This window comes from Macadamia integrifolia, chromosome 12, assembly GCF_013358625.1.
Source record: "Macadamia integrifolia cultivar HAES 741 chromosome 12, SCU_Mint_v3, whole genome shotgun sequence".
In the NCBI taxonomy this organism is placed as follows: domain Eukaryota; kingdom Viridiplantae; phylum Streptophyta; class Magnoliopsida; order Proteales; family Proteaceae; genus Macadamia; species Macadamia integrifolia.
In genome coordinates this window covers 1,254,731-1,269,417 of record NC_056568.1, presented here as the reverse complement: position 1 = coordinate 1,269,417, position 14,687 = coordinate 1,254,731, and the positions used below count along the sequence as shown (strand labels likewise).

Here is a 14,687-nt window from a genome sequence, read left to right as displayed (position 1 = left end):
AAAAAAAAAAAAAAAGAAAGAATAAGAAGAAGAAGAAGAAGAGAAGAAGAAGAAGAAAGAGTTAAAAAGAAAGCTACATATTCATCATTTCATCAAAAAAAAAGAAGAAGAGAGCTGCAGGTTACAGACTTACAATGAAGAAGTGAAGAAGAAGAAGAAGAAGGGATAAGATAGAAGGGAGATGGGGAGAGTAAAAGAAAACTGCATATTATCATTTCATCCGAAAAAAAGAGGGCTGCAAGTTGCAGACTTGCAGTGAAGAAGAAGAAGGGAGACTGGGAGAGGAAAAGAAAGCAGAAACAAAATGAAAAACGGAGCCAAAACAGAAAAAAAAAAAAAAACCAAAAAGAAAGAAGTTAGAAACGTAGAAAGGAAAAGAAAAAAAAAATTAGAAAGAAAAATAACTAAAGAAGAAGGTAGAAGACAAGAACCCTAAGAAAAGAAAAGGGAAAAACACAGAGGGAAATAGAAGAGAAAGAAGAAGAAGGAAAAAAAAAAAACAGCAGGTAGTAGTAGAAGCATAGAATGAAGAAGAAAGCAGATGAAAAAAATGCAAAAACGTACCTGGAGAGAGGGGGCGAAGGTTCGCCGGAGGAGTCTCACCTCCGCCAGAGAAAGATCCGAGGGTAATGTGATTTGTGTGTGTGTTTTTTTTTTTCGGTTGAAGTTTTATGTTTAAATACCCTTGATCCCATGCTTATCATGTGTAAACTTCCCCATATACTTACCAATCAATAAAAATTCCATTTGGAATCCTTGACTAATTATTAAAAAAAAAAAAAAAAAAGAAGTAAAAAATGGGCATAAGGTGAGCCTTATGTGCAGCCAGTAATGCGGTGCACTGCCTTAAGCTCACAAAACCACCTTAGCATAACTATGATCTGTACTTTGTGTTTGTGTACAGGTGAATGAACTGTACATTGAGCTTGATCGACAAAGTGTAAGAGCTGCACATTCTTCAACAGGTGGATTTGATCCAGCTGTAATGTTAGGAACTGCCACCACTGCAGAAAATGTTTCAGAGTCCAGTGAGAAGATGTCTGCATCAGGTGAGAGGATGGAATCCTTTGAAACTATCCAAATGGGAGACAGGATAAGCACCACTAACAATGCAGATACAGGCATCAGTGCCATCACTACAATCCAGATAGATGAATACCCTGCATCATATGAAGCGGGCGGCGGGTCTGAAGAAATTGTGCAGGTTCCATTGGATGACAGTGAAGTTCAGGAGAATGAGATACCAGTAGCAGCATTGGAAGCTGAAGAAAATGTTACCTTGCCACTATCAGATGCGCCACTAATTGGGGCCCCTTTCCGGCTGTTCTCTTTTGTTGCTAAATATGTTAGCGGTGCTGATTTGGTTAACAAAAACACTACGAATTCTAGTCGGTAGGATAAATTTTGAATATTTTTTAATTTTATTTTTATTTTTATTACCTTTGATTTAATATCCCATAATCTCCCAAACTCTCCCAACTATAACAGATTAAAGAATATATAGATTGAAAAAAGAATTTACTTCATTGGAGAATAGGATTCAGAACATTCATAATCAGGTTCTTGAACCAATGGTTTGGACTTAGGATCAATGTTTGTTTTCAATCAAGGGTAAGGTTGCGTAGTTCTTGTCCCCCGGAACCTTGCACATACAAGAGTCTTATGCATTGGGTATGCCTTTTTTATTAGGGATAAAATCGTCTGGTGTGAATGGGCCTAATTAAAAACTATCAAAAAAATAATAACTTCCGAAAACTTGGCGCTGTTTCTGAGCATAGAGAATGCATAACTAGCATTCTTTCTCCCATAAAAGAAAAATAGGCATGTTCTCTTTTTTGGTAGAAAAAAATTTCTAGAAGACAAGTGTATACTTTACACCCAAACACAAAGAGGGGCGAAATGATCACTCTGATCTCCATAAAAATGGAAATCTTGTCGTTGTTGATGCTTCTGTGTATACTCCCAATGGTCCCTGTGGTAGTGCAAGATCAAATTGCTCTTTAGGGAACCTTCTCTCAAATAATTTTTTCCTTTAAAGAAATAAGACCTGGGGTAGCACCTTCACCAGCATCTGAGCCTCAGTATGCTTGGAATTGACCTTAACATGGTTATAAATATTGGTACAAGATTGGTGTCTTATAAGGGGCAAATTTATCCAAAAAAATTCAAAATTGAGGATAAAACGAGATAGGATCCACTGCTTGTACGATCACCTCGTCATATGAGTCGGCATTCAACACCTGTCTCAACTTCTGCCATTACAAGGATAAAGAGGGGTATATTTGAAAACAAAAAGGACGGGTGTTGGATATTAACTCATACAACCAGGTGATTATACAAATCGCTGATCTGTTCTTAGATAAAACCGCCCAACACAATCCGATATTTATTGATATTGGTATCGGCGGTGACTGATAAAGGATCCCAATACCGATATCTATAACCATGGGCCTGAAACCTATCCATTCATACCCGTAGAGATGGTTCCTTCAGTCTGTCATCAGGTATCTCTTAAATGTATCTTTTTTCAGCTACTTCTGGGCTATAGCTCAGCTTCATTCATCCTTTGATTGTGGTTGGTTAACCTGCGTTAATTGGGATTGAACAGGGTTTTGGGTCTTGGTGGACATCAGCTTGAAGATTCAAATCTTCCTACTCCACCTCTCCCACTAACCAGTGGATCTGGTTTCTGTTTGTGTCAGTAAGCTGATCGATCTTGGGTTACTGGTAATTATTAGAACAATCGGAATTGGTATCGGCCGGGCTAATTCTGATCTGGATCCGCTTGATTTTTCAAACCCTAGCTTGGGCTGTGTTTGGTATGCATAATAATTTCTGGGTTTATATGGCATTCTGAAATCCGATTCTTTTCTATTTTTTTTTGCTTTAGAACCTAGTTATTTAATTCTCCGAATTATTCGAATAATTTGTCCGAACAAAATTTTATGAATAATTCAGTCTGAATCCGAATTAAATAAAAAAAATTTGAAAATTTCTCCACTTTATATATATATTTTTTTAAAATTCACAAATAATTCGGCCGAATCGAATTTTATCTAAATTATAACCAAATTTTATCCCATGTAAAAAAAAAAAAAAATTATCTTAAATAAATTAATAAGCCTTAGAAATAGTATGATTAATATGCATTTATTATCCCAATGTTACTTTTATTCTTGTTTTTAATAGAAACCGACAAAGCTTATCTTCCCCGAGGTAATCTCTCACCCTTCTACTCAAAAGAAAAATCTCACCTCATTTTGATTTTACTAAATCTTTCAGCCATTACTCTCTAGTATTTAAGGTGAACATGAATGGTGGGTGACGTGGATCCAATTGAATTTGTCCTATCTCTCACTCACTCACTTCAATTATTTGAGTAATAAGAAATGAATTTCGAAAAAAAAAAAGGACTAAATATATTATTTTTATCTTTAAAATTTAAAATTTTTATTTTTATATAATTGATAGATAATATGAATTAAGTATTACAAAAATTAAAAATAGCATCCAAATTTTTTGTCGGTTTTTTATTTTTATAAATAAATAATTTTCAAATCCGAATCTAGACCCAAATTTTATTATTTCCTTTTTTTACCGATATTTTGATCGAATCGTTGAATTAATAAAATAAATTATTCCGAATAATTCTCAAATCCGAATTAAATAACTATGCTTCAGAATGCAGTCTACACCCAAAATCTGTTCCGATAAAGCAAACCAAACATAGCCTTAAGAGTGCATATAGCCATATAGTCAAGAAACGAATACAGGTTGAAATTCATAGCGGATCAGATCAATCAAATTCACAACAATTAAAAAAAAATAATAAAAACATGGTACAGGTTACAATTGTTGAGCTAAGCATGGACAGAAAACCCTATCCTAATGAGAAAAATAATGTATAACACTAAAACACCTAAGAAAATCATGCAAATGGACTCATTTCACAGTACAACAATGCAGACAAGCCAACCTCTAAACAATTTTGGTGAAAACTTTAAACATCGCTCTTGAAACCAGATCAAATTTCTGGAACTTAAAAATATTGAATATGGGTACCTTGTTCCACAACTTGAAAGCAGTCATGGAGTCGGCACATTAGAATTTGACTTATTCCCCTCTGAGGATGGCCGGTTCTCTGAGTCGGATTGCCGGATTTCCTCTATCATTCTGACAACTTCTTCCATCTTAGGTCGCATTTCTGATACCTTCACTACACAAGCCATGGCTATCTGCAGCATTTGCACCATCTCTTCTTCTATGTTTTGATATCTCATCAGCTCAACATCAAACACCTCAGCTGTCCATTCCTCTCTGACAACTGACTGGACCCACCTTGGTAGATCAGCCACGTCGTCACGCCCAGGTGATTGCGAAGGGGCTTTCCCTGTCAACATCTCAAGGAGCAACACACCGAAGCTGTACACATCAGATTTCTGAGTGAATTTCCGGGTTTCAATCACCTCAGGAGCTTTGTAGCCTATGGCTCGTGATGGAGTGGCAGGGATGTTCATAAGAGGGGCCAACCCAAAATCTGAGATGCAGCCATCTTGATCTTGGTTGAGGAGGACATTGGAGGACTTTATGTTGCCATGGGTGAACTTCCCCCCTCCTTCAGCATGGATGTGTGCAATGCCCCTAGCAGCTCCAAGGGCTATCTTGATCCTCGAGTCCCAATCAAGTGGAGTTCTTCCGTTGCCCCTGTTTCCTGTTACAGCATCAAAAACGGGGAACGGGGGACAAGGATGAAAGTACATTTAATATATTCGAAACAGAACGAAACTCTACTCAGTAGCTGGAAATGATTTAAGTCTTCTTGTATTCTAAACATCTAATATAAGAAGCCTGGAATCAGTGTTTTCCCTAGGAAGACGTGAATTCTGATCTTCCCTACTCATTTTAACCATTGACCACACAAGGGACTTGGAAGACAATCACTCAACAGTTCTCACCAGGACTGACAATTCAGTTACTTTCATTAACAACTATTTCAGTTGCATTTTAGAGAGGGGATGGGGAAAGACCAGGAATCTCCACTCCCTATAGCTGCTAATGATATTTAAACGATGAACTAATTATAAGAAATTTGATAATTAACTTCCATTTTCATTGACATAACTTGGTTGTGTTGGGCAATCGAAGTTGAAAATCCCACATGGTATACAGTGGCAAATAAGCAGAGTCAACCAACAAACACCAAAGGCCATATGTTCACAACTCTTCTCAAAGATGGACAGGTAGGCAATGCAAGGGAAAAGGCTTCCACCATGCCCTGTACTTTATATCATTGGATAGATGAGATTAGAATATCTCAACCCAAGGATCCACCTTGAGTGGAGCTTCCTACTAGGCTTTTCTACTGTTCCTGTTTAAAACACTTCCCTCGGTTTCTCAAACATGTTTCAAATCTCTACAACAACAAACAAGGACGTCAGATTGGCATGAAACCTTTAGCATGGTTATATAGTGACATGGCATGGAAATACTTGCGAAGGCTAAAAAGGATCAAATAGGGCATACCATGCAACAATGTGGACAAGTTCCCAGCAGGGATGTAATCATAAACCAATAGTTTCTCATCCTTTGAGTAGTAATAAGCACGGAGTGGCACAACATTCGGGTGCTGCCCAACCCGTCCTACAATCTCCATCTGCTGGTCAAAGTCCTTCTTCCCCACCACCACTTCCTTCAACCTCTTCACCACCACAGTTGTCCCCTCCTCTAGGATAGCTTTATAGGCTGTCCCATAGCTCCCCTTCCCCAGCACTTCAGCAGACGCCCTCAAAAGATCCTCAAGGTCAAAGTTATAAGAGCAGCCTTCAAAGAAGACTAACTTATTCTTCTCTGCCTCTTGCACCCCACTCCCAAATTCCTCCTTAGGCTTCTCACCTCTCCCACCAGCAATGGCCTTCCCCTTCAAGACGCTGCTACCTTCACTGTCTTTTTTCTTCAGACAGCATAACAAGATTGTTAGAGCTAGAAGAAATAGAAGCGCAAAACCTCCAACTGCAATAGCAATGATAGCCCCTGTACTCAGTTTCTTTTTCAAGCTCTTGGCCCGCTGAGGAGCTGCTGGTGAGAATGGCGAAGTAGCAGGTGAGGGTGTGGGAGAGAATGGAGAGCACTGCTTCAGTGGTAGCCCACATAAGTGAGAGTTTCCTATGAAAGAAAAATTGGGGAACTTTTCGAGGGAAGCTGGGATGGAGCCATTTAAGTTGTTGTAGCTCAAATTCAAATGCTTGAGCCTTGGGAGTTTGAGATTGGGGATGGGTCCAGAGAGGGAGTTGTTCTGGAGGTTCAATCCAGTAAGTTGTGTCAGATTCTGTATTGTGGGTGGAATCCTGCCACTGAAGGAGTTAAAGGATAGCTCGAGTAAGTTAAGTTCTGGGGAGAGAGAAGCAGGGATATTACCAGAGAAGTTGTTATGTTGCAGGTAGAGGTTGTGGAGGGAATGAAGGGATGAGACATCAGAAGGAAGATTTCCGCTGAGGAGGTTGGATCGAAGGCTCAGGATTCTGAGGGCATTTAGCTTTCCCAGAGTGTTTGCCGGGATTGGACCAGTGAGTCCCACTCCAGGAAGCCGAAGGGCAACCACTCGAGTGCCGTCTGGAGAGCAAGTAATGCCAACCCACGATGAACATATTGGGGCAGTAGGATCCCAATTAAGTTTCCTACCATGGGGGACAGCAGCAGCAAAGTCAAGGAGGGCTTGTTTGTCTGAGTTCAGGTCAGCAATGACCAGAGGAAAGAGAAACAGTAGGAAGAAAAGGAAAAGAACTGGTGCAAACGAAGATAGGAGCATTGGGTGGTTCATATGGGGGTTGTTTGCAATGGGATGCGTGGGAGTGACTTTGGCTGTGCAGGAATGATCTTAGCAGATCTTGATTTCGGCCTGATCAGCAATGAAGACCATCTGAAGAAATAGGCTGACCAACAAAAGTCACAAGACACAGTTAACACTGAATACAATAAAACAGAAAATAAAATATTATCTGTTCTATACCGTACATGATGCACAAAAGGGTAGTTACACCCACTTGACATTAAAAAGAACAATAAAATACTTTACATGAAACAGCGCGGAAGAAGATTAGGAATATTTGCCACCAAAAGAACTTGAAAAGAAAACAATTAAGAAAAGCAACATTATACTGTGATTAGGGTTTTTCTCAACTCCCTACAAAAGTAGAAGTCTTTATGATCTAAGAAAAAGATCTTTCCTTTTGATATGAGAAATTCCCATGCCAAAAAAATATACATCTAATTATTGCAATGTTTAGCCAAGAAGCACATGCACGCCACAAGGATTTCTGTAAATATGAAATTGATTTCCTCTTAAGCAGCAAGGAAAGTTTAAAAGGGGGAAAATTTTTTGAGGTTAAGAGCCAGGACACCATTTTCTTTCTTCTTTTTTTTTTTGACAAAAATACCTCCCTCCCCCACCCCCCCACCCCCCTAGATAGAAAAAATAGGAAGCACCTTCTTCCATTTATGATAAACATTGATAATACCAATGATATATCATACAGTTTCAGGCACAAATTATAAATCGAATATTACTTCAATACTAAAACTCAGCCTTACTTCGAGCTATGAGTGAAGACCTAAAAGGCCTAAAGGGGGGAAAAAGAAGGGAATATGTCAATAGAAGAGGGCAACTTTGCCATTTCAACTTTAAAGAGCGAAGACAAAAGAATAATAATAATAATAAATAAATACATAAATAAAAATTAGAGTTGAATGAATTTTTTTCATATCTTAAAATGCTAACTCATTCCGACTTCCCTAACAAAAGCAATTTCTATTTATTCCACTTTCTTGTAGTATGATAAAAGCTATACAACACTTTAAAGTTCAAAACACTGACTTACAAAAAGTAATAAAATACAAAAGAAAGTAAAGCAAAAGCACAACCCTTTCTATATAAAGAGGGCCGACGGAGAAGGCATTCTATGCTAGAAAGCAATTCTAATCCTCTGCATTGCTCTCCTACATAGATAATAGTTGAAGTGTGGCCAAGCAGTGAGAAGCATATTAATGTAAAATCCATTTTTTTCTACTGTTGGTTAATACCTTATATACATTAATGACATAAAGTCCAGACTCTAGAACCGAGCTTTGTTCATGATAGCCATAGTGGCCTCTTAACTAATTAATTAAGCTATAGCTTTGCTTAGTGCTTACTGAAGCCCTAAGCCCACAGTCGCATCTTTGGACTAATAAGGTCAATGGGTCATTCTTACATCATAAATAGTTATGCGTGAAGCAGGGACGGCTGCGAATTCGAGAATAGTCGCGTGACGACTTGAATATTAACGGTCTATTGCTTAGGTGGGAACTCGACCAGGAAATACAGCGCAGGTCATGTACACATCCCACATGGTACATAACTACATATACATGCATTGCATGCCTCGTTCATTAAAAGCACTCAGTGCGCACATTAGTAACCTCCCACATTGGAAATAGGAGTTTTTACTTTCCTGAGATCTAGGTAAGGGTTGCGGTAGAAGACTCACCGAAAGGAAAACTCAATGGCTTCTTCTCTTACAATCCATGGCATTCATTAAAGGCCCGGCATTAAATCTCGAAAATTTTCCGAATCTGCAAAAGCAACAAACGTTTAGATGTAATAAGAATCAACAATTCAGCAGAGAATCGAAATTCCACTCTTACCAGATTGAAAGAAGAGGCTGCTCAAATTGTTCCTTGGCAACAAGAAGCTCCGGATCCGCCATTAGAACTTTGAGAGTCGCTGCAAGAAACAAATAAACTCAGAGTCTCGAATCAAAGATTTACACTGAAATTTTTAAATCTGAAAATCATCATTTTTTTTATTTTTTTTTGAGCTGAAACTGATGCAATCTGGGTTATATGAACACTGAAAGGCGGTGAGGACCTCCGGATGAAAAATTGCAAGAGAGAACTATCTCCTGACCTGAAATCCTACGCTCTCTGGAAATTAGTGAGAAAAAAACCGTCAACGTTTTGTAGCGAACATTAATAATTTGAACTTCCAAGGTCAAAATGAAATGCGAAACTGAGAAAGACGAGTCAGAAAATTATGACAGTAGAAACAGTTCCAAAATTTGAAACGGAGTTGGAAGTTATACAGATAAAGGCAAGGACTCAAAATGTTCACATTTGCACAAGCTCGCCTCAGAAGGAGGAGAAGAAAAACAAACGGAAACTCGAAAACTTAGAAGTGTGGTTTCAGATAAGACTCGAGAGCAACAAGGGGGCAGAGAGACACTCGGAATCGAGAAGCTAATCTTTCAAAAGGAACTGCATGTTACAAAATTCAGAAATTTCCTCGGAGAATGCAAAAAATCATCGACCGGAGACCCTCAGATCTACTATTAGAACGCCGGAGTCCGGAAAGCGGCATCTTGAAACTAAGCGAAGCTTGACGAGGAACACAAAGACACCAAACTTGAAAACATAAAGCGATACAGAAATCAAAAACAGTATCTGACCTTGAAAATTCTCTCAGAAACAGAACTGTTTCACCTAATGACACTTTGCTCCGGAGCTTCGAACAGTGCTTTAGAACTCCATTAGCTGAAGCCAAAGCTCCAAAACCTTAGATAATGACTGAAATGATGAGAAATTTCCTAGAACAGTCGAACAAAAAAAGGCATTCCTTCACAAATACGCTCCCTGGAGTTCTGAGTTCAGTTCTCGAGATTTCCGCTCTGAATCTGAATCTGCAGGCATTTCTCGTGATGTCGGTAGCTCAGAATCTTCCGCCATTAAAGCGAGAAACGCAAGTTCCTCTTGGTATTAAAAGCTGGTTTTTCGAATAAATTCTCTTGAAGCTAAAAAGAAAGAAAGTAAAAGAAAAAGGAAAACTCTCAAACCCCACAGTCCACACCCCAACTGTGATGATCATGAAAATGAAAGAGAAAACTTTATCTTTTTAAAGAAGCTGTGGCCTGTGTAGCTGCGTATTTGTGGTTGTCTGTTCCCTCAGTTTCCGCCCTAAGATGCTTCGCTTGCAAAATGACCCTTCTTTCCCTTATAATTACGAATATACCCTGATCCCCTTGGTTGGGTCTCTTGGCTCTTTGGCTCTCGGCTCTTGGATGTGTGTGTTGGTTAATGGTTCACACTCGGTTTGGTTCAAAATGTGAAGGGTGGAAACAAAATTGAACCAATTTGAACCATTTATTATTAAATTATTCTAATATCTCAAATCAAAATCAATTTAGAAACAATTTTGGTTAAATTATTTTTATCGATTAAGATTTTGTTGTCGACCATAGTTAACAATTGTGGGGACAAACCAATTTCTAAAGGTCAATAAAGAAATTTGTTGTCACTAGCTTGAACCACAACATTTAAGCTCAAATTATGATTTAGCAAATAAAAAATAATTTAAAGTAATTTATATGGTTTATTTATTTATTTATGTATTTATTTATTTATTTTATTTTTTTGAGGGGATGAAGATACATGGTTTAAATCAACTATAAAACATTGGAGAATGTATATAGAATGCCATAACTAATTAGTCTGATATTTATAATCGAAACAATAACCTACTACTTCTGATTGGTGATGGTCAGTTCAAAAACTAACAACAACAAAACCAAACTAATTAGGAAACCATTTATCGATTCTTGTTTAAATGGTTCAATTCGATTTAGGTTTGTTATACATAATTTAGTATTACTTACCGGAACGTATAAGTAATTGTCATATCAAAAGACATGATTAGTTTTCAATTTTTCAAAACAAATATTTACAATTCATGTGTTTTAAACTAAAAAGTGAAAACACCCCTTAAAAAGACTAGTCATTTTCCTGCAACTACGCATGGGGCAGCTTTTCTTCACCCACGTTGAAGAAGATATTCTTCACCTTGGATATTAGCGAGGGTTTGAGGAGTATCATAAATGACAGAGGGATGTTACACAATGAAATAGGAGAATAATAATGATGGTCAAATCGTGGGGTTTCCTTCACCCACGGTGGAGGAAAACTTTCTCCTTGTTGGTTGCGTACATTTTATGCCAAGATACATGAGCATGCAAAATTGTCATCATACCCTTATAAAACAAAACAATCCCATCCATGTATATCTTTGCACACACTCTCATTGGTTTCTATGTTGGTGCAAGGGCAACGCGACTAGGCTATGATCTCTTGCTCATTCATTAATTTATGAAAGGTTAAATCAACATTGAATAGAGTTGAACCAAAACCAAACACCTTAAATCATTTTCCCCCCTTTTGGGTGAGAGGACTCTACATCTTAAGAGGTATATATAATTCAACCACAAATTGAATTTTATTAAAGTTGATTAAAAACTGAACTCAATTCAACCTTATATCAACTAAATGGTGTTAAGGATCAAAGCAGATTGAATTGATCATTTTGGATAAATAATCATTTCCACTTGTGTCGATTGAAATAGAATCAAGACTAAATTGTGGTTTGATACTCATCTATATTTGAATCATAAACAAATTTCACAATAAACAAGCATTCATTCAAATTCTTTGATGTATTTTATAGATCTTGTTGTTCTACATGGATATTAAGCAAATGGTCTCTTAACGAGCACTTAAATGTGCCCTATAACAAGTTAAATTTGGATGAAATTTTGTAGACAAGTAGATCTGAAGGTCCTTTACTCATATATCAAGTTTCAGCACAAAGAAAGTTAGAACTGTCAAACTTCAACACAAATAGAGTTTACCCAGTGGCAAAACAAAATATTAAAAAATAAGACTGATCTAATAGCAGTTGGAGTACTTAGCATATATGCATGGAATATACTTTTTTTTTATTAGAAGATATACATGGTCCCATGGACATACATATGGGGGGTAAATGATTGAATTTTATACTATTTTGACACATAGCCTATTGGGTAAATGATTGAATTTTATACTGTTTTGACACATAGTCTCTTTAGGTCATTCCCTAAACATCCAATCCAACGATCAAATTTGTCACATGAAACATTCCACGTGGAAAAACTATTTTCTCATTAAAGAGATTCTTTCCTAATAGATCATGCTGGATAACTTTTAACCCTTTCGTCTTTGAGGGAAGTTTTTATAGATGGTCAAGTTTAGAGGTTTTCCTTGACCAAAAAAAATGTTTTGCCAAATGGAGAGTTGATTTGGCAAATTGGCTGTTTGGATGTCTAGGAATGTTCGACCTTAGACACATGTCAAATTTCAACTAAGATTTAATCAATTCCTCTATTTTTTTTTGTTATAAATCAATTTCTCTTCCATGTATCAACATATATCCATTGTATTTTTCAATAATCTATTTTTATAGAAATTTATTATTTTTATTAAATTTAAAGTTTTATTTTATCCTTAGAAAACATGGTGTAAGCTAAAACTTAAAATGTGAGCATAAAACCTCTTGAACTATTTTGCCAAAAATTTTAGCTTTATTCATTTGTGGAAAAGTTCACTTCATTTACAATTTTTCTTCACCCGCCACCTTCATCATTACTCAATCGTTTTCCAAAAAGTTCGAAATACCTTTTTATTATTCCAAGTTTTCCATCCATGCCTAATAACCCATGAAGAGATTCTCTCTTTTCACCGTGAGTGATGAAAACTTGATCCTATTCAATTTGTCATGGCCCAATGTTTCTCGTTGTTTATATAAATGTCCAAGTAAAAAATTATTATTCTACCAGATAAGAAGGAAGAAATCATTCATTTCTAGTTTCTGAAAAATAGAATAGAATAGAATAATAATAATAATAATAATAATAATAATAATAATAATAATAATAATAATAATAATAATAATAATAGTTTTGCCATTTGTCTCAGTTAGACACAATTTGCTTTGCTAGTTGGATTTGGCTCCTTTTCTTATAAGTGTTTGCCAAGTTGGCTCATAGTTACTTGAGCGATCTTCACGTGTTCATGTGATGATTCAATAGCATCCAATGAGATACAAACAAAACAATGATAAATGCACACATAAAGAGGCATTGAATGCTATTGAATCTGTCTAAATACATGATGATCGCCTAGATAATTATGGACAAGACCTGGGCAATCACCGCTTGTATCCTTTATAGTATGTCATCTATTACATGTGATACCGATGGTGGCAGTAGCTTTGGCCTTCTCACATATGTAATATCTTTAATTACATCTCCACGTGGTGGTTGCTAATTTTTCCCCTTTTCTTTCCTTTTTCTTTTTATCTTTTTGATAAAGTAATCTTTTGTTTACTTTCGTTTTTTGGGTAGAACATTTGCTTTTCCTTCTTGGTGGACCAATTGCCCGACATTAACCTAAAACTAATTAATGTAATTCTTTTTTCCTTTTATGGTAATTAATCATTTAAAAAAATATAATTAGTGCGACGGCAGGAAGCAATCTCCACATGATGCTGAATGAATACACATGATAATCCATATTTTTGAATGTTATTAGAGGGTTCATTAAGCCAAGAGAGCTTGTCAAGTATATGAAAGTATCAAGAACTTGAATAAATTAATGTGGGATTATAGTTTTATAAATCTCAATATGTCAAGTTGTCAACACTAGGCTTGGACTCTAATACCATATTAGAGCTTGGTTCAATTGAAAACCTCAAAGTAATTAGGTGACAAGAGTTCATCAAGTGAAGGTACCAAAGATTAAGAGTGTCGAAACCTAGTCTCCGTCGCTAAACTAGACAATACTAATTGAAAAGCTCATGCTGAGCCAATCATAGCCCAAATGAAATTGAACCAATTCCCTATCAATTTGGTTTCGGATTGGTGTATTGTGGAATCAGCTGAAAACCGGATTACATCAAACATGAAAAATCATTTAGAAAAAAAAAGATTATCATATTATCTTGTATATATATATATATATACACATGGTAATTTGACCTGGATATCAAACCGATAATAAACTGATAAGAGGCAAATGAACTAAACTAAACCCGACTTTCCTATTGGTGTAGTTTTGAATTTATCCTTTCTCACACTAAAGCATATTTAGCCCAAATAAAATCGGACTGAACTGACCGATTGACACTCCTACGAAAGACTTGAAAAAATCGTTGTGAAGATGTTGTTCTAACTCACAATATCTCAGCATATCTTATATATTCTTGGGTCATCTCCACCTAATACCTTAAGATTTTATGTTGAACCCTTAAGTGATATTTTGTAAAGTAACTTTGTTAATTTAACAAATCATATAATCATAATTAGGGAAAATGACAAGAATGCTAGCATAGTACCTAGGAATTAGGAATGCTAGCACTTGTTGACAGTTAGATAAAACATAAGTAATCTCATCCGTTAATACTCATTGTCTAACATAACCTTCCCACCACTAACTCTCTACAATATCTCTTCTTCTACTTCTCCATCTCCATCTCCATTTCCAGCTCTCACTCCCTCCCTTTCTCATCTTCTTTGTAGAGTCGCTGCAATCCACCTCCATGTCTCCTTCTCCCTCTCCCGCTCCCACCCCTGATCCATCGTTCACCCCAACCCTCTCCCCTCCCAATTCACTGAGCAGCAAACCAGGGACGGGCGACCAACGAGCGGCGAGCAGTGAGCAGTGACCAGCGACCAAAGAGACCTGCGAGCAACGAGCTAAATCGCTATAACATTTAATCTAGCTCCACCTTACGCTAGAGCTACCTCCCTTTCTATTGTTTCGAATTTCAAGCCAGAACAATGGCGGGCAAA

The 14,687-nt window shown here is 36.8% G+C and overlaps 2 protein-coding genes across 4 annotated transcripts in view; one reads left to right on the top strand and one right to left on the bottom strand.

The window, feature by feature from the left end:
* LOC122058049 (centrosome-associated protein CEP250) overlaps window positions 1-1,526 on the top strand; it is a 15,740-nt gene extending 14,214 nt beyond the window's left edge. For both annotated transcript variants that reach the window (XM_042620462.1, XM_042620463.1), the window contains exon 10: window positions 905-1,526. In XM_042620462.1, the coding sequence (XP_042476396.1) occupies window positions 905-1,396 (492 nt within the window). In that variant the 3' untranslated portion in view covers window positions 1,397-1,526. The remainder of the gene's footprint in view (window positions 1-904) is intronic.
* Window positions 1,527-3,753: 2,227 nt separating this feature from the next.
* On the bottom strand, window positions 3,754-9,899 carry LOC122057720 (probable inactive receptor kinase At5g58300). Of its 2 annotated transcripts, XM_042619942.1 has the most exons (6): window positions 9,480-9,899; window positions 8,903-8,958; window positions 8,680-8,758; window positions 8,523-8,607; window positions 5,524-6,929; window positions 3,754-4,711 (listed from the first exon to the last, which is right to left on the bottom strand). In XM_042619942.1, exons 5-6 carry the CDS (start codon window positions 6,815-6,817, stop codon window positions 4,086-4,088), a joined length of 1,920 nt encoding a protein of 639 aa, XP_042475876.1. In that variant the 5' UTR covers window positions 6,818-6,929; window positions 8,523-8,607; window positions 8,680-8,758; window positions 8,903-8,958; window positions 9,480-9,899; the 3' UTR covers window positions 3,754-4,085. The 2 variants fall into 2 exon arrangements, with proteins under 2 accessions (XP_042475876.1, XP_042475875.1); XM_042619941.1 differs by lacking the exon at window positions 8,903-8,958.
* Window positions 9,900-14,687: the final 4,788 nt, after the last annotated feature.